The following is a 21,324-nucleotide window of genomic DNA, read 5'->3' on the forward strand; positions in this document are numbered from 1 at the left end:
CCTCCTGATGCCAGGTCACACAGCCTCCCCTCCTGATGCCAGGTCACACAGCCTCCCCTCCTGATACCAGGCCTCCCCTCCTGATGCCAGGTCACACAGCCTCCCCTCCCCTCCTGATGCCAGGTCACACAGCCTCCCCTCCTGATGCCAGGTCACACAGCCTCCCTCCTCCTGATACCAGGTCACACAGCCTCCCTCCCTCCTGATACCAGGTCACACAGCCTCCCCTCCCCTCCTGATACCAGGCCACACAGCCTCCCCTCCTGATGCCAGGTCACACAGCCTCCCCTCCTGATACCAGGCCACACAGCCTCCCCTCCTGATGCCAGGCCACACAGCCTCCCCTCCTGATGCCAGGCCACACAGCCTCCCCTCCTGATGCCAGGTCACACAGCCTCCCTCCTGATACCAGGTCACACAGCCTCCCCTCCTGATACCAGGTCACACAGCCTCCCCTCCTGATGCCAGGCCACACAGCCTCCCCTCCTGATGCCAGGTCACACAGCCTCCCCTCCTGATACCAGGCCTCCCCTCCTGATGCCAGGTCACACAGCCTCCCCTCCCCTCCTGATGCCAGGTCACACAGCCTCCCCTCCTGATGCCAGGTCACACAGCCTCCCTCCCCTCCTGATACCAGGTCACACAGCCTCCCCTCCCCTCCTGATACCAGGTCACACAGCCTCCCCTCCTCCTGATACCAGGTCACACAGCCTCCCCTCCTGATGCCAGGTCACACAGCCTCCCTCCTGATACCAGGTCACACAGCCTCCCCTCCTGATGCCAGGCCACACAGCCTCCCCTCCTGATGCCAGGTAACACAGCCTCCCCTCCCCTCCTGATGCCAGGTCACACAGCCTCCCCTCCTGATACCAGGCCACACAGCCTCCCCTCCTGATGCCAGGTAACACAGCCTCCCCTCCCCTCCTGATACCAGGTCACACAGCCTCCCCTCCTGATACCAGGCCACACAGCCTCCCCTCCTGATACCAGGCCACACAGCCTCCCCTCCTGATACCAGGCCACACAGCCTCCCCTCCCCTCCTGATACCAGGTCACACAGCCTCCCCTCCTGATGCCAGGCCACACAGCCTCCCCTCCTGATACCAGGCCACACAGCCTCCCCTCCTGATGCCAGGTCACACAGCCTCCCCTCCTGATGCCAGGTCACCAGCCTCCCCTCCTGATGCCAGGTCACACAGCCTCCCCTCCTGATGCCAGGTCACACAGCCTCCCCTCCTGATACCAGGCCACACAGCCTCCCCTCCTGATGCCAGGACACACAGCCTCCCCTCCTGATACCAGGTCACACAGCCTCCCCTCCTGATGCCAGGTCACACAGCCTCCCCTCCCCTCCTGATACCAGGTCACACAGCCTCCCCTCCTGATGCCAGGCCACACAGCCTCCCCTCCTGATGCCAGGTCACCAGCCTCCCCTCCTGATACCAGGTCACACAGCCTCCCCTCCTGATGCCAGGCCACACAGCCTCCCCTCCTGATGCCAGGTCACACAGCCTCCCCTCCTGATGCCAGGTCACACAGCCTCCCCCCCCTCCTGATACCAGGTCACACAGCCTCCCCTCCTGATACCAGGTCACACAGCCTCCCCTCCTGATACCAGGTCACACAGCCTCCCCTCCCCTCCTGATGCCAGGTCACACAGCCTCCCCTCCTGATACCAGGTCACACAGCCTCCCCTCCCCTCCTGATACCAGGCCTCCCCTCCCCTCCTGATGCCAGGCCACACAGCCTCCCTCCCCTCCTGATACCAGGTCACACAGCCTCCCTCCCCTCCTGATGCCAGGTCACACAGCCTCCCCTCCTGATACCAGGTCACACAGCCTCCCTCCCCTCCTGATACCAGGTCACACAGCCTCCCCTCCCCTCCTGATACCAGGTCACACAGCCTCCCCTCCTGATGCCAGGTCACACAGCCTCCCCTCCTGATGCCAGGCCACACAGCCTCCCCTCCTGATACCAGGCCACACAGCCTCCCCTCCTGATGCCAGGTCACACAGCCTCCCCTCCCCTCCTGATACCAGGCCACACAGCCTCCCCTCCTGATACCAGGTCACACAGCCTCCCCTCCTGATACCAGGTCACACAGCCTCCCCTCCTGATACCAGGTCACACAGCCTCCCCTCCCCTCCTGATACCAGGTCACACAGCCTCCCCTCCTGATGCCAGGTCACACAGCCTCCCCTCCTGATACCAGGCCACACAGCCTCTCCTCCCCTCCTGATACCAGGTCACACAGCCTCCCCTCCTAATACCAGGTCACACAGCCTCCCCTCCTGATGCCAGGTCACACAGCCTCCCCTCCTGATACCAGGCCACACAGCCTCCCCTCCTGATGCCAGGCCACACAGCCTCCCCTCCTGATACCAGGTCACACAGCCTCCCCTCCCCTCCTGATACCAGGTCACACAGCCTCCCCTCCTGATGCCAGGTCACACAGCCTCCCCTCCTGATACCAGGCCACACAGCCTCCCCTCCTGATACCAGGTCACACAGCCTCCCCTCCTGATGCCAGGTCACACAGCCTCCCCCCTCCTGATGCCAGGTCACACAGCCTCCCCTCCCCTCCTGATACCAGGTCACACAGCCTCCCCTCCTGATACCAGGTCACACAGCCTCCCCTCCTGATACCAGGTCACACAGCCTCCCCTCCCCTCCTGATGCCAGGTCACACAGCCTCCCCTCCTGATGCCAGGTCACACAGCCTCCCCTCCCCTCCTGATGCCAGGTCACACAGCCTCCCCTCCCCTCCTGATACCAGGTCACACAGCCTCCCCTCCTGATGCCAGGTCACACAGCCTCCCCTCCTGATACCAGGTCACACAGCCTCCCCTCCTGATACCAGGTCACACAGCCTCCCCTCCTGATACCAGGTCACACAGCCTCCCCTCCTGATACCAGGTCACACAGCCTCCCCTCCTGATACCAGGTCACACAGCCTCCCCTCCTGATACCAGGTCACACAGCCTCCCCTCCTGATGCCAGGTCACACAGCCTCCCCTCCCCTCCTGATGCCAGGTCACACAGCCTCCCCTCCCCTCCTGATACCAGGTCACACAGCCTCCCCTCCTGATGCCAGGTCACACAGCCTCCCTCCTGATACCAGGTCACACAGCCTCCCCTCCTGATACCAGGTCACACAGCCTCCCCTCCTGATACCAGGTCACACAGCCTCCCCTCCTGATGACAGGCCACACAGCCTCCCCTCCTGATGCCAGGTCACACAGTCTCCCCTCCCCTCCTGATACCAGGCCACACAGCCTCCCCTCCTGATGACAGGCCACACAGCCTCCCCTCCTGATGCCAGGTCACACAGTCTCCCCTCCCCTCCTGATGCCAGGTCACACAGCCTCCCCTCCCCTCCTGATACCAGGTCACACAGCCTCCCCTCCTGATACCAGGTCACACAGCCTCCCCTCCTGATACCAGGCCACACAGCCTCCCCTCCTGATACCAGGCCACACAGCCTCCCCTCCTGATACCAGGCCACACAGCCTCCCCTCCTGATGCCAGGCCACACAGCCTCCCCTCCTGATACCAGGCCACACAGCCTCCCCTCCCCTCCTGATACCAGGTCACACAGCCTCCCCTCCTGATACCAGGCCACACAGCCTCCCCTCCCCTCCTGATACCAGGCCACACAGCCTCCCCTCCCCTCCCCTCCTGATGCCAGGTCACACAGCCTCCCCTCCCCTCCTGATACCAGGTCACACAGCCTCCCCTCCTGATACCAGGTCACACAGCCTCCCCCTCCTGATGCCAGGTCACACAGCCTCCCCTCCTGATGCCAGGTCACACAGCCTCCCCTCCTGATGCCAGGTCACACAGCCTCCCCTCCTGATGCCAGGTCACACAGCCTCCCCTCCTGATGCCAGGTCACACAGCCTCCCCTCCTGATGCCAGGTCACACAGCCTCCCCTCCCTCCTGATACCAGGTCACACAGCCTCCCCTCCTGATGCCAGGTCACACAGCCTCTCCTCCCCTCCTGATGCCAGGTCACACAGCCTCCCCCTCCTGATGCCAGGTCACACAGCCTCCCCTCCCCTCCTGATACCAGGTCACACAGACTCCCCTCCTGATACCAGGACACACAGCCTCCCCTCCTGATACCAGGTCACACAGCCTCCCCTCCCCTCCTGATACCAGGTCACACAGCCTCCCCTCCCCTCCTGATACCAGGTCACACAGCCTCCCCTCCTGATACCAGGTCACACAGCCTCCCCTCCTGATACCAGGCCACACAGCCTCCCCTCCTGATGCCAGGTCACACAGCCTCCCCTCCCCTCCTGATACCAGGTCACACAGCCTCCCCTCCTGATACCAGGACACACAGCCTCCCCTCCTGATGCCAGGCCACACAGCCTCCCCTCCTGATACCAGGTCACACAGCCTCCCCTCCTGATACCAGGTCACACAGCCTCCCCTCCTGATACCAGGCCACACAGCCTCCCCTCCTGATACCAGGTCACACAGCCTCCCCTCCTGATACCAGGACACACAGCCTCCCCTCCTGATACCAGGCCACACAGCCTCCCCTCCTGATACCAGGTCACACAGCCTCCCCTCCTGATGCCAGGTCACACAGCCTCCCCTCCTGATACCAGGCCACACAGCCTCCCCTCCTGATACCAGGTCACACAGCCTCCCCTCCTGATACCAGGTCACACAGCCTCCCCTCCTGATGCCAGGTCACACAGCCTCCCCTCCTGATGCCAGGTCACACAGCCTCCCCTCCTGATACCAGGCCACACAGCCTCCCCTCCTGATGCCAGGTCACACAGCCTCCCCTCCTGATACCAGGTCACACAGCCTCCCCTCCTGATACCAGGTCACACAGCCTCCCCTCCTGATGCCAGGTCACACAGCCTCCCCTCCTGATGCCAGGTCACACAGCCTCCCCTCCTGATACCAGGACACACAGCCTCCCCTCCTGATACCAGGTCACACAGCCTCCCCTCCTGATGCCAGGTCACACAGCCTCCCCTCCTGATACCAGGCCACACAGCCTCCCCTCCCCTCCTGATACCAGGTCACACAGCCTCCCCTCCTGATACCAGGTCACACAGCCTCCCCTCCTGATGCCAGGTCACACAGCCTCCCCTCCTGATGCCAGGTCACACAGCCTCCCCTCCTGATGCCAGGCCAGCCTCCCCTCCCCTCCTGATACCAGGCCACACAGCCTCCCCTCCCCTCCTGATGCCAGGCCACACAGCCTCCCCTCCTGATACCAGGTCACACAGCCTCCCCTCCTGATACCAGGCCACACAGCCTCCCCTCCTCCTGATACCAGGTCACACAGCCTCCCCTCCTGATGCCAGGTCACACAGCCTCCCCTCCTGATGCCAGGTCACACAGCCTCCCCTCCCCTCCTGATGCCAGGCCACACAGCCTCCCCTCCTGATGCCAGGTCACACAGCCTCCCCTCCTGATGCCAGGTCACACAGCCTCCCCTCCCCTCCTGATGCCAGGTCACACAGCCTCCCCTCCTGATGCCAGGTCACACAGCCTCCCCTCCCCTCCTGATACCAGGTCACACAGCCTCCCTCCCCTCCTGATACCAGGTCACACAGCCTCCCCTCCCCTCCTGATGCCAGGTCACACAGCCTCCCCTCCTGATACCAGGTCACACAGCCTCCCCTCCTGATACCAGGTCACACAGCCTCCCCTCCTGATACCAGGCCACACAGCCTCCCCTCCTGATACCAGGCCACACAGCCTCCCCTCCTGATGCCAGGTCACACAGCCTCCCTCCTGATGCCAGGTCACACAGCCTCCCTCCCCTCCTGATGCCAGGTCACACAGCCTCCCCTCCCCTCCTGATGCCAGGTCACACAGCCTCCCCTCCTGATGCCAGGTCACACAGCCTCCCCCCTCCTGATGCCAGGTCACACAGCCTCCCCTCCTGATACCAGGCCACACAGCCTCCCCTCCCCTCCTGATGCCAGGTCACACAGCCTCCCCTCCTGATACCAGGTCACACAGCCTCCCCTCCCCTCCTGATACCAGGTCTCACAGCCTCCCCTCCTGATGCCAGGTCACACAGCCTCCCCTCCTGATACCAGGTCACACAGCCTCCCCTCCTGATGCCAGGTCACACAGCCTCCCCTCCTGATGCCAGGTCACACAGCCTCCCCTCCTGATACCAGGTCACACAGCCTCCCCTCCCCTCCTGATGCCAGGTCACACAGCCTCCCCTCCTGATACCAGGTCACACAGCCTCCCCTCCTGATACCAGGCCACACAGCCTCCCCTCCTGATGCCAGGTCACACAGCCTCTCCTCCTGATACCAGGTCACACAGCCTCCCCTCCTGATACCAGGCCACACAGCCTCCTCTCCTGATACCAGGTCACACAGCCTCCCCTCCTGATACCAGGCCACACAGCCTCCTCTCCTGATGCCAGGTCACACAGCCTCCCCTCCTGATGCCAGGCCTCCCCTCCTGATGCCAGGTCACACAGCCTCCCCTCCTGATACCAGGTCACACAGCCTCTCCTCCTGATACCAGGTCACACAGCCTCCCCTCCTGATGCCAGGTCACACAGCCTCCCCTCCTGATGCCAGGTCTCACAGCCTCCCCTCCTGATGCCAGGTCACACAGCCTCCCCTCCTGATGCCAGGCCTCCCCTCCTGATGCCAGGTCACACAGCCTCCCCTCCTGATACCAGGACACACAGCCTCCCCTCCCCTCCTGATGCCAGGTCACACAGCCTCCCCTCCTGATGCCAGGTCACACAGGGTCGGGTTGGTGTGGGGGGAGTACAGGAAGGGTCAGGGCTGTGGGTGGGGGGGGGGGGGTGAGGGGTACAGGAGGGGTCTGGTGCGTGTGTGTGTGTGAGTGGGGGGGGGGAGTACAGGAGGGGTCCGACTGGTGTGTGTGTGTGGGGGTGAGTACAGGAGGGATCCGACTGGTGTGTGTGTGTGGGGGTGAGTACAGGAGGGGTCTGGTTGGTGTGTGTGTGTGTGGGGGTGAGTACAGGAGGGGTCCGACTGGTGTGTGTGTGTGGGGGGGTGAGTACAGGAGGGGTCCGACTGGTGTGTGTGTGTGGTGGTGAGTGGGTGCCTGTGTCCCCACATCCTAGAGAGAACAGAAGAACATCTGGCCTATTCCCAGACAGACCCCACCCCACCCCACTGGTGAAACAGGATGTCAACCTGGTTGCTCCCAGCTGTGCACACCTCCCTCCCCAAACACCCCCCCCACCACCACCACCTACACAGTTCTAAGCCATCCTCTTCCTCTTCCTCTTCCTCCAGACGTCTCAGGAGTTTCTGAACCAGCTGATGTCTAAGTTGGGGGGTAAGAACCCAGAGGAGACGGGGGGGTTCCAGGAGGCCCCTCTGGCCTACGATGCAGTGTGGGCCCTGGCTCTGGCCCTCAACAAGACCGTGGGGCCCCTGAAGGCCAAGGGCCGGAGGCTGGAAGACTTCAACTACAACAACCGAGATATCACCGCTGAGATCTATCGTGCCCTCAACACCAGCTCATTTGAAGGAGTTTCGGTGAGTATGGAATATATAGCCTAAACCATTGAGGCACGGGGAAGAGGGAAGGTGAGAGGGGGAGGGGGGAGAGAAGCTTGTGGTTGTACTGGGAGATAGCGAGACAGAGAAAGAGAGAGAGAAAGAAAGCAAGAGAGAAGGATAGAAAGAGAGCGAGAGAGACAGAGACAGAGAAAGACTACCAGAATCCATTGGATTCTCCTATTACATTGAATGAATTACAGGACAAATTACAAACCCTCCAACCCCCAAAAAGTCTGTGTTGTTGATGGTATCATAAATGAAATGATAAAATATACAGATCACAAATTTCAATTGTCTTTCTAACATCATTCTCAGCTCTGGCATCTTCCCCAATATTTGGAACTAAGGACTGATCACCCCAATCCACGAAAGTGGAGACAAATTTGACCCCAATAACTACAGTGGGATATGCGTCAACAGCAACAATGGTAAAATCCTCTGAATTACCATTAACAGCAGACTCGTACATTTCTTCAATGAAAACAATGTACTGAGCAAATGTCAAATTTGCTTTTTACCAAATGACTGTAAAACAGACCACATATTCACCCTGCAAACCCTAATTGACAAACAAACAAAACAAAAGCAAAGTCCTCTCATGCTTTGTTGATTTCAAAAAAGCTTTTGACTCAGTTTGGCATGAGGGTCTGCTATACATATTGATGGAAAGTGGTGTTGAGGGAAAAACATGAAATCAAAAAACATGAAATCCATGTACATAAACAACAAGTGTGCAGATGAAATACACAAAAAACACACATTTCTTTCCACAGGGCTGTAGAGTGAGACAGGGATGCAGCCCTACCCTCTTCAACATATATATCAACGAATTGGCGAGGGCACTAGAACAGTCTGCAGCATCCGGCCTCAACCTACTATAATCTGAAGTCAAATGTCTACTGTTTGCTGATGATCTGGTGCTTCTGTCACCAACCAAGGAGGGCCTACAGCAGCACCTAGATCTTCTGCACAGATTCTGTCAGACCTGGGCCCTGACAGTAAATCTCAGTAAGACAAAATTAATGGGGTTCCAAAAAAGTTCAATTTGCCAGAACCACAAATACAAATTCCATCTAGACACTGTTGCCCTAGAGCTGTTGCCCTATGGATGTGTCACTTAAGGGTCCTCAATGATGTCACCGCCTAAGCTTTTGGTATGGTAAACCATTCCATTCTTGTGGGCCGGCTAAGGAGTATTGGTGTCTCTGAAGGGTCTTTGGCCTGGTTTGCTAACTACCTCTCTCAAAGAACGCAGTGTGTAAAGTCAGAACATCTGCTGTCTCAGCCACTGTCTGTCACCAGGGGTGTACCCCAAGGCTCGATCCTAGGCCCCACGCTCTTCTCAATTTACATCAACAACATAGCTCAGGCAGTAGGAAGCTCTCTCATCCATTTATATGCAGATGATACAGTCTTATACTCAGCTGGCCCCTCCCCGGATTTTGTGTTAAACGCTCAACAACAAAGCTTTCTTAGTTTCCAACAACCTTTCTCTGCCCTTAACCTTATTCTGAACACCTTCAAAACAAAGGTAATGTGGTTCAGTAAGTAGAATGCTCCTCTCCCCACCGGTGTGATTACTACATCTGAGGGTTTAGAGCTTGAGGTAGTCAACTCATACAAGTACTTGGGAGTATTGCTAGATGGTGCATTGTCCTTCTCTCAGCACATATCAAAACTGCAGGTTAAAGTTAAATATCGACTTGGTTTCCTCTATCGTAATCGCTCCTTTTTCACACCAGCTGCCAAACTAATCCTGATTCAGATGACCATCCTACCCATGCTAGATTACGGAGACATAATTTATAGATCGTCATATAAGGGTGCTCTCGAGCGGCTAGATGTTGCTCATTATAGGACACATCCCTGCACTCTACACACCTCTGTACACTGGTCATCTCTGTATACCCGCTGCAAGATCTACTGGTTGATGCTTATTTATAAAAACCCTCTGAGGCCTCACTTCCCCTTAACTGTACTCTATACCATCTACTGCCGCTTGCCGCTCGACCATCGCTCATCCATATGTTTATAGTATGTACATATTCTTATTCATTCCTTTACACTTGTGTGCATTAGGTAGTTGTTGGGAAATCGTTGGGTTACTTGTTAGATATTACTGCATGGTCGGAACTAGAAGCACAAAGCATTTCGCTACACTGACAATAACATCTGCTAACCATGTGTATGTGACCAATAACATCTGCTAATCATGTGTATGTGACCAATATGTATGTGTATGTGACCAATAACATCTGCTAACCATGTGTATGTGACCAATAACATCTGCTAACCATGTGTATGTGACCAATAACATCTGCTAACCATGTGTATGTGACCAATAACATCTGCTAACCATGTGTATGTGACCAATAACATCTGTTAACCATGTGCATGTGACCAATAACATCTGATAACCATGTGCATGTGACCAATAACATCTGCTAACCATGTGTATGTGACCAATAACATCTGTTAACCATGTGCATGTGACCAATAACATCTGTTAACCATGTGTATGTGACCAATAACATCTGCTAACCATGTGACCAATAACATCTGCTAACCATGTGATCAATAACATCTGCTAACCATGTGACCAATAACATCTACTAACCATGTGACCAATAACATCTGCTAAACATGTGACCATTAACATCTACTAACCATGTGACCATTAACATCTGTTAACCATGTGACCAATAACATCTGCTCACCATGTGACCATTAACATCTACTAACCATGTGACCATTAACATCTATTAACCATGTTACAATTAACATCTACTAACCATGTGTATGTGACCAATAACATCTGCTAACCATGTGACCAATAACATCTACTAACCATTTGACCACTAACATCTGCTAACCATGTGACCACTAACATCTACTAACCATGTGACCATTAACATCTGCTAACCATGTGACCAATAACATCTGCTAACCATGTGACCAATAACATCTGCTAACCATGTGACCAATAACATCTACTAGCCATGTGACCAATAACATCTGTTAACCATGTGTATGTGACCAATAACATCTGCTAACCATGTGACCAATAACATCTGCTAACCATGTGACCAATAACATCTGCTAACCATGTGACCATTAACATCTGTTAACCATGTATGTGACCAATAACATCTGCTAACCATGTGACCAATAACATCTGCTAACCATGTGACCAATAACATCTGCTAACCATGTGACCAATAACATCTGCTAACCATGTGACCAATAACATCTGCTAACCATGTGACCAATAACATCTACTAACCATGTGACCAATAACATCTGCTAAACATGTGACCATTAACATCTACTAACCATGTGACCATTAACATCTGTTAACCATGTGACCAATAACATCTGCTAACCATGTGACCATTAACATCTACTAACCATGTGACCATTAACATCTGCTAACCATGTGACCAATAACATCTACTAACCATGTGACCAATAACATCTGCTAACCATGTGACCAATAACATCTGCTAACCATGTGACCAATAACATCTACTAACCATGTGACCAATAACATCTGCTAAACATGTGACCATTAACATCTACTAACCATGTGACCATTAACATCTGTTAACCATGTGACCATTAACATCTGCTAACCATGTGACCAATAACATCTGCTAACCATGTGACCATTAACATCTACTAACCATGTGACCATTAACATCTACTAACCATGTGACCATTAACATCTATTAACCATGTGACCATTAACATCTACTAACCATGTGTATGTGACCAATAACATCTGTTAACCATGTGATAAATAACATCTGCTAACCATGTGACCAATAACATCTGCTAACCATGTGACCAATAACATCTGCTAACCATGTGACCAATAACATCTGCTAACCATGTGACCAATAACATCTGTTAACCATGTGTATGTGACCAATAACATCTGTTAACCATGTGACCAATAACATCTGTTAACCATGTGACCATTAACATCTGCTAACCATGTGACCAATAACATCTGTTAACCATGTGTATGTGACCAAAAACATCTGCTAACCATGTGACCAATAACATCTGTTAACCATGTGACCAATAACATCTGCTAACCATGTGACCATTAACATCTACTAACCATGTGACCATTAACATCTACTAACCATGTGTATGTGACCAATAACATCTGCTAACCATGTGACCAATAACATCTGCTAACCATGTGACCAATAACATCTGTTAACCATGTGTGTGTGACCAATAACATCTGCTAACCATGTGACCAATAACATCTGCTAACCATGTGATCATTAACATCTACTAACCATGTGACCATTAACATCTGCTAACCATGTGACCAATAACATCTGTTAACCATGTGTGTGATCAATAACATCTGCTAACCATGTGACCAATAACATCTGCTAACCATGTGACCAATAACATCTGCTCACCATGTGACCAATATCATCTACTAACCATGTGACCAATAACATCTGTTAACCATGTGACCAATAACATCTGCTAAACATGTGACCATTAACATCTACTAACCATGTGACCATTAACATCTGTTAACCATGTGACCAATAACATCTGCTCACCATGTGACCATTAACATCTACTAACCATGTGACCATTAACATCTATTAACCATGTTACAATTAACATCTACTAACCATGTGTATGTGACCAATAACATCTGTTAACCATGTGACCATTAACATCTACTAACCATGTGACCATTAACATCTGCTAACCATGTGACCAATAACATATGTTAACCATGTGTATGTGAACAATAACATCTGCTAACCATGTGACCAATAACATCTGCTAACCATGTGACCAATAACATCTGCTAACCATGTGACCAATAACATCTACTAGCCATGTGACCAATAACGTCTGTTAACCATGTGTATGTGACCAATAACATCTGCTAACCATGTGACCAATAACATCTGCTAACCATGTGACCAATAACATCTGCTAACCATGTGACCATTAACATCTGTTAACCATGTGTATGTGACCAATAACATCTGCTAACCATGTGACCATTAACATCTACTAACCATGTGACCAATAACATCTGCTAACCATGTGACCAATAACATCTGCTAACCATGTGACCAATAACATCTGCTAACCATGTGACCAATAACATCTACTAACCATGTGACCAGTAACATCTGCTAAACATGTGACCATTAACATCTACTAACCATGTGACCATTAACATCTGTTAACCATGTGACCAATAACATCTGCTAACCATGTGACCATTAACATCTACTAACCATGTGACCATTAACATCTACTAACCATGTGACCAATAACATCTGCTAACCATGTGACCAATAACATCTGCTAACCATGTGACCAATAACATCTGCTAACCATGTGACCAATAACATCTACTAACCATGTGACCAATAACATCTGCTAAACATGTGACCATTAACATCTGTTACCCATGTGACCAATAACATCTGCTAACCATGTGACCATTAACATCTGTTAACCATGTGACAATTAACATCTACTAACCATGTGACCATTAACATCTACTAACCATGTGACCATTAACATCTACTAACCATGTGACCATTAACATCTATTAACCATGTGACCATTAACATCTACTAACCATGTGTATGTGACCAATAACATCTGTTAACCATGTGATAAATAACATCTGCTAACCATGTGACCAATAACATCTGCTAACCATGTGACCAATAACATCTGCTAACCATGTGACCAATAACATCTGCTAACCATGTGACCAATAACATCTGTTAACCATGTGTATGTGACCAATAACATCTGTTAACCATGTGACCAATAACATCTGTTAACCATGTGACCATTAACATCTGCTAACCATGTGACCAATAACATCTGTTAACCATGTGTATGTGACCAAAAACATCTGCTAACCATGTGACCAATAACATCTGTTAACCATGTGACCAATAACATCTGCTAACCATGTGACCATTAACATCTACTAACCATGTGACCATTAACATCTACTAACCATGTGTATGTGACCAATAACATCTGCTAACCATGTGACCAATAACATCTGCTAACCATGTGACCAATAACATCTGTTAACCATGTGTGTGTGACCAATAACATCTGCTAACCATGTGACCAATAACATCTGCTAACCATGTGATCATTAACATCTACTAACCATGTGACCATTAACATCTGCTAACCATGTGACCAATAACATCTGTTAACCATGTGTGTGATCAATAACATCTGCTAACCATGTGACCAATAACATCTGCTAACCATGTGACCAATAACATCTGCTCACCATGTGACCAATATCATCTACTAACCATGTGACCAATAACATCTACTAACCATGTGACCAATAACATCTGCTAAACATGTGACCATTAACATCTACTAACCATGTGACCATTAACATCTGTTAACCATGTGACCAATAACATCTGCTCACCATGTGACCATTAACATCTACTAACCATGTGACCATTAACATCTATTAACCATGTTACAATTAACATCTACTAACCATGTGTATGTGACCAATAACATCTGCTAACCATGTGACCATTAACATCTACTAACCATGTGACCATTAACATCTGCTAACCATGTGACCAATAACATATGTTAACCATGTGTATGTGAACAATAACATCTGCTAACCATGTGACCAATAACATCTGCTAACCATGTGACCAATAACATCTGCTAACCATGTGACCAATAACATCTACTAGCCATGTGACCAATAACGTCTGTTAACCATGTGTATGTGACCAATAACATCTGCTAACCATGTGACCAATAACATCTGCTAACCATGTGACCAATAACATCTGCTAACCATGTGACCATTAACATCTGTTAACCATGTGTATGTGACCAATAACATCTGCTAACCATGTGACCAATAACATCTGCTAACCATGTGACCAATAACATCTGCTAACCATGTGACCAATAACATCTGCTAACCATGTGACCAATAACATCTGCTAACCATGTGACCAATAACATCTACTAACCATGTGACCAATAACATCTGCTAAACATGTGACCATTAACATCTACTAACCATGTGACCATTAACATCTGTTAACCATGTGACCAATAACATCTGCTAACCATGTGACCATTAACATCTACTAACCATGTGACCATTAACATCTACTAACCATGTGACCAATAACATCTACTAACCATGTGACCAATAACATCTGCTAACCATGTGACCAATAACATCTGCTAACCATGTGACCAATAACATCTACTAACCATGTGACCAATAACATCTGCTAAACATGTGACCATTAACATCTACTAACCATGACCATTAAGATCTGTTAACCATGTGACCAATAACATCTGCTAACCATGTGACCATTAACATCTACTAACCATGTGACCATTAACATCTACTAACCATGTGACCATTAACATCTGTTAACCATGTGACCATTAACATCTATTAACCATGTTACAATTAACATCTACTAACCATGTGTATGTGACCAATAACATCTGCTAACCATGTGACCAATAACATCTGCTAACCATGTGACCAATAACATCTGCTAACCATGTGACCAATAACATCTGCTAACCATGTGACCAATAACATCTGCTAACCATGTGACCAATAACATCTGCTAACCATGTGACCAATAACATCTGTTAACCATGTGACCATTAACATATGTTAACCATGTGACCAATAACATCTGCTAACCATGTGACCAATAACATCTGCTAACCATGTGACCAATAACATCTGCTAACCATGTGACCAATAACATCTACTAACCATGTGACCAATAACGTCTGTTAACCATGTGTATGTGACCAATAACATCTACTAACCATGTGACCATTAACATCTGTTACCCATGTGACCAATAACATCTGCTAACCATGTGACCATTAACATCTGTTAACCATGTGACCAATAACATCTGCTAACCATGTGACCAATAACATCTGCTAACCATGTGACCAATAACATCTGCTAACCATGTGACCAATAACATCTGCTAACCATGTGACCAATAACATCTGCTAACCATGTGACCAATAACATCTACTAACCATGTGACCAATAACATCTGCTAAACATGTGACCATTAACATCTACTAACCATGTGACCATTAACATCTGTTAACCATGTGACCAATAACATCTGCTAACCATGTGACCAATAACATCTACTAACCATGTGACCATTAACATCTACTAACCATGTGACCAATAACATCTACTAACCATGTGACCAATAACATCTGCTAACCATGTGACCAATAACATCTGCTAACCATGTGACCAATAACATCTTCTAACCATGTGACCAATAACATCTACTAACCATGTGACCAATAACATCTGCTAAACATGTGACCATTAACATCTGTTATAACATCTGCTAACCATGTGACCATTAACATCTACTAACCATGTGACCATTAACATCTACTAACCATGTGACCATTAACATCTGTTAACCATGTGACCATTAACATCTGTTAACCATGTGACCATTAACATCTACTAACCATGTGTATGTGACCAATAACATCTGCTAACCATGTGACCAATAACATCTGCTAACCATGTGACCAATAACATCTGCTAACCATGTGACCAATAACACTAACCATGTGACCATTAACATCTGCTAACCATGTGACCAATAACATCTGTTAACCATGTGTATGTGACCAAAAACATCTGCTAACCATGTATGTGACCAATAACATCTGCTAACCATGACCAATAACATCTGCTAACCATGTGACCATTAACATCTACTAACCATGTGACCATTAACATCTACTAACCATGTGTATGTGACCAATAACATCTGCTAACCATGTGACCAATAACATCTGCTAACCATGTGACCAATAACATCTGTTAACCATGTGTAACCATGTGACCAATAACATCTGCTAACCATGTGATCAATAACATCTACTAACCATGTGACCATTAACATCTGCTAACCATGTGACCAATAACATCTGTTAACCATGTGACCAATAACATCTGCTAACCATGTGACCAATAACATCTGCTAACCATGTGACCAATAACATCTGCTCACCATGTGACCAATATCATCTACTAACCATGTGACCAATAACATCTGTTAACCATGTGACCAATAACATCTGTTAACCATGTGTATGTGACCAATAACATCTGCTAACCATGTGACCAATAACATCTGCTAACCATGTGACCATTAACATCTACTAACCATGTGACCATTAACATCTGCTAACCATGTGACCAATAACATCTGTTAACCATGTGATCAATAACATAAACATGTGACCAATAACATTGCTAACCATGTGACCAATAACATCTGCTCACCATGTGACCAATAACATCTACTAACCATGTGACCAATAACATCTGTTAACCATGTGACCAATAACATCTGTTAACCATGTGTATGTGACCAATAACATCTGCTAACCATGTGACCAATAACATTTGATTTGATATTTTTGATACCTTAAGTGGTCCTAAAGGTCCAAATCAAATAGCTAAATTATCCTTAGTATCATCATCTTAAAACCATATCAGTTTAGACCACCCAATGTCTTAACTCATACAGCCTGTCCCAAACCTTCCATACCAAAACCTTTAACTACAGAGAGATGAATGAAATGAGTCCCAATAACTTGTGGCTCTGTTCACTAACAAACAGACCCCAAAGAGCCCAGGACAGCAACACAATTAGTTAACCAAATCACAAGAAAACCGAAACATAATAATCTACATTAAAACATTTTACTTGACACATCGGAAAGAGTTAACAGGACAACCAAACTGGAACAATATTTTAACAATCTACTAACCATGTGACCAAAAACATCTGCTAACCATGTGACCAATAACATATGTTAACCATGTGTATGTGACCAATAACATCTGCTAACCATGTGACCAATAACATCTGTTAACCATGTGTATGTGACCAATAACATCTGTTAACCATGTGACCAATAACATCTGTTAACCATGTGACCAATAACATCTGCTAACCATGTGACCAATAGCATCTGCTAACCATGTGACCAATAACATCTGCTAACCATGTGACCAATAACATCTGCTAACCATGTGACCATTAACATCTGTTAACCATGTGTATGTGACCAATAACATCTGCTAACCATGTGACCAATAACATCTGCTAACCATGTGACCAATAACATCTGCTAACCATGTGACCAATAACATCTGCTAACCATGTGACCAATAACATCTGCTAACCATGTGACCAATAACATCTACTAACCATGTGACCAATAACATCTGCTAAACATGTGACCATTAACATCTACTAACCATGTGACCATTAACATCTGTTAACCATGTGACCATTAACATCTGCTAACCATGTGACCAATAACATCTGCTAACCATGTGACCATTAACATCTACTAACCATGTGACCAATAACATCTGCTAACCATGTGACCAATAACATCTGCTAACCATGTGACCAATAACATCTGCTAACCATGTGACCAATAACATCTACTAACCATGTGACCAATAACATCTGCTAAACATGTGACCATTAACATCTGCTAACCATGTGACCATTAACATCTGCTAACCATGTGACCATTAACATCTGTTAACCATGTGACCATTAACATCTACTAACCATGTGACCATTAACATCTGTTAACCATGTGACCAATAACATCTGCTAACCATGTGACCATTAACATCTACTAACCATGTGACCATTAACATCTACTAACCATGTGTATGTGACCAATAACATCTGCTAACCATGTGACCAATAACATCTGCTAACCATGTGACCAATAACATCTGTTAACCATGTGTGTGTGACCAATAACATCTGCTAACCATGTGACCAATAACATCTGCTAACCATGTGACCAATAACATCTGCTAACCATGTGACCATTAACATCTGCTAACCATGTGACCAATAACATCTGTTAACCATGTGTGTGATCAATAACATCTGCTAACCATGTGACCAATAACATCTGCTAACCATGTGACCAATAACATCTGCTCACCATGTGACCAATAACATCTACTAACCATGTGACCAATAACATCTGTTAACCATGTGACCAATAACATCTGTTAACCATGTGTATGTGACCAATAACATCTGCTAACCATGTGACCAATAACATCTGCTAACCATGTGACCAATAACATCTGCTAACCATGTGACCATTAACATCTGCTAACCATGTGACCAATAACATCTGTTAACCATGTGTGTGATCAATAACATCTGCTAACCATGTGACCAATAACATCTGCTAACCATGTGACCAATAACATCTGCTCACCATGTGACCAATAACATCTACTAACCATGTGACCAATAACATCTGTTAACCATGTGACCAATAACATCTGTTAACCATGTGTATGTGACCAATAACATCTGCTAACCATGTGACCAATAACATTTGATTTGATATTTTTGATACCTAAAGGGGTCCTAAAGGTCCAAATCAAATAGCTAAATTATCCTTAGTATCATCATCTTAAAACCATACGTCAGTTTAGACCACCCAATGTCTTATACTCTGATTACATTCTACAGCCACCTAAAAGGAAACAAGTCCCAAACCTTCCATACCAAAACCTTTAACTACAGAGAGATGAATCTAGAAATGAGTCCTCTAAGCAAGCTGGCCTTGTGGCTCTGTTCACAAACACAAACAGACCCCAAAGAGCCCAGGACAGCAACACAATTAGACCCAACCAAATCACAAGAAAACCGAAACATAATAATTACTTACATTAAAACATTTTACTTGACACATCGGAAAGAGTTAACAGGACAACAGAGCAAACTGGAACAATATTTGTCCCTAAACAGAGTGTACACAGTGGTAGAATACCTGACCACTGTGACTGAGCCACAATTAAGAAAACATAGGCAGACATGGCTCTCAAGAGAAGACAGGCTATGTGCACACTGGCCACAAAATGAGGTGGAAACTGAGCTGCACTTCCCAACCTCCTGCCAAATGTATGACCATATTAGAGAGACATATGTCCCTCAGATTACACAGATCCACAAATAATTGGAAAACAAACCCGATTTTGATAAATTCTCATGGGTAGGTTGCATCAACATGGTTTAAATTAACCTAGGATTAAAGCTAATCTAAATTTTGTAAATCTAGGTTTATAATTAATCCAGAGATGTATTGCGCCACTTCATTTAGAATCTGAATCAGTAAATGTATGATTAACGGTTTTAAACCAATCAATTGTATTTACAAAGCCCTTATTACATCAGCTGATGTCACAAAGTGCTGTACAGAAACCCAGCCTAAAACCCCAAACAGCAAGCAATGCAGGTGTAGAAGCACAATGGCTAGGAAAAACTCCCTAAAAAGGCCAGAACCTAGGAAAAAACCTAGAGAGGAACCAAGCTGTGAGGGGTGGCCAGTCTTCTTCTGGCTGTCCTGGGTGGAGATTATAACAGAACATGGCCAAGATGTTCAAATGTTCATAGATGACCTGCAGGGTCCAATAATAATAATCACAGTGGTTGTAGAGGGTGCAACAGGTCAGCACCTCAGGAGTAAATATCAGTTAGCTTTTCATAGCTGATCATTCAGAGTAGCTCTACCGCTCCTGCTGTCTCTAGAGAGTTGAAAACAGCAGGTCTGGGACAAGGTAGCACGTCCGGGTTTCATTTAAACTATGATTAGTGACGTGTTACACCAATATATGAGGAATTTGAAACAAAGTAGCAAGTCTACTTGACAAATGAGGCCACAAAGTTGCTGTTCCTTGATAAAATAATAACAAGGTTAGAAGTGACTGCACCTCCATCGTGAAAGGGTTGTCATGGTGAAAGGGTTGTCATGGTGAAAGGGTTGTCATGGGTTGGCTGATTTGAAATTAAAATCCCATATTTACCAGTACTAGAAAGAGTTGTGTTTGCTATTGTAGCTAGCTAGTTTATAAACCAAGCTAGCTAGCACACAATATTATTAATTATTGTCGTTACTTAACGTTATTTAGCCACGTATCATTGGTCCGCTAGCCACCTGAGCTATGACAAGTCAAAGAACTTCACATTTCTTCCGTTTATGAAAAAAAAACGAAAAACTATTTTGTCGGGAGGAATTTAGTAACGTTACTGGAGGATTAAAAAAAGACAGACAACACGACTGTCAAAAATAAGGAAGTCACCAGGGCTATTTTATGCAACAAAAAGTAATGGATCGACACCAATGAAAGAGAAGAGGATGAAAGCTGGATAAAAAAAAAGAAGAAGAGCAAAAGCCATAAAGAATACGACCCTGTCATCCAATAAAATATACAAGATGATTCCCCAGCAGTTTGACCCCAAGATGATTCCCCAGCAGTTTCCTCCTATAAATCCCCTATGAACCCCGATGGACAACCATAAAATATACAAGATGATTCCCCAGCAGTTTGCCCCTCAATAATCCCCTATGATGACGATGGACAACCATAAAATATACAAGATGATTCCCCAGCAGTTTGCCCCTCCATAACCCCTATGATGACGATGGACAACCATAAAATATACAAGATGATTCCCCAGCAGTTTGCCCCTCCATAAACCCCTATGATGACGATGGACAACCATAAAATATACAAGATGATTCCCCAGCAGTTTGCCCCTCCATAAACCCCTATGATGACGATGGACAACCATAAAATATACAAGATGATTCCCCAGCAGTTTGCCCCTC

The 21,324-nt window shown here is 47.5% G+C and overlaps 1 protein-coding gene across 1 annotated transcript in view; it reads left to right on the forward strand.

The window, feature by feature from the left end:
- The window catches only part of LOC135551343 (gamma-aminobutyric acid type B receptor subunit 1-like), a 180,491-nt gene that overhangs the window by 51,696 nt on the left and 107,471 nt on the right, over positions 1-21,324 (forward strand). Inside the window, exon 7 of the mRNA XM_064982564.1 lies at positions 7,273-7,518. Coding sequence (XP_064838636.1) covers positions 7,273-7,518 — 246 coding nt within the window. The remainder of the gene's footprint in view (positions 1-7,272; positions 7,519-21,324) is intronic.

Source organism: Oncorhynchus masou, chromosome 13 (genome assembly GCF_036934945.1).
Source record: "Oncorhynchus masou masou isolate Uvic2021 chromosome 13, UVic_Omas_1.1, whole genome shotgun sequence".
Lineage (NCBI taxonomy): Eukaryota > Metazoa > Chordata > Actinopteri > Salmoniformes > Salmonidae > Oncorhynchus > Oncorhynchus masou.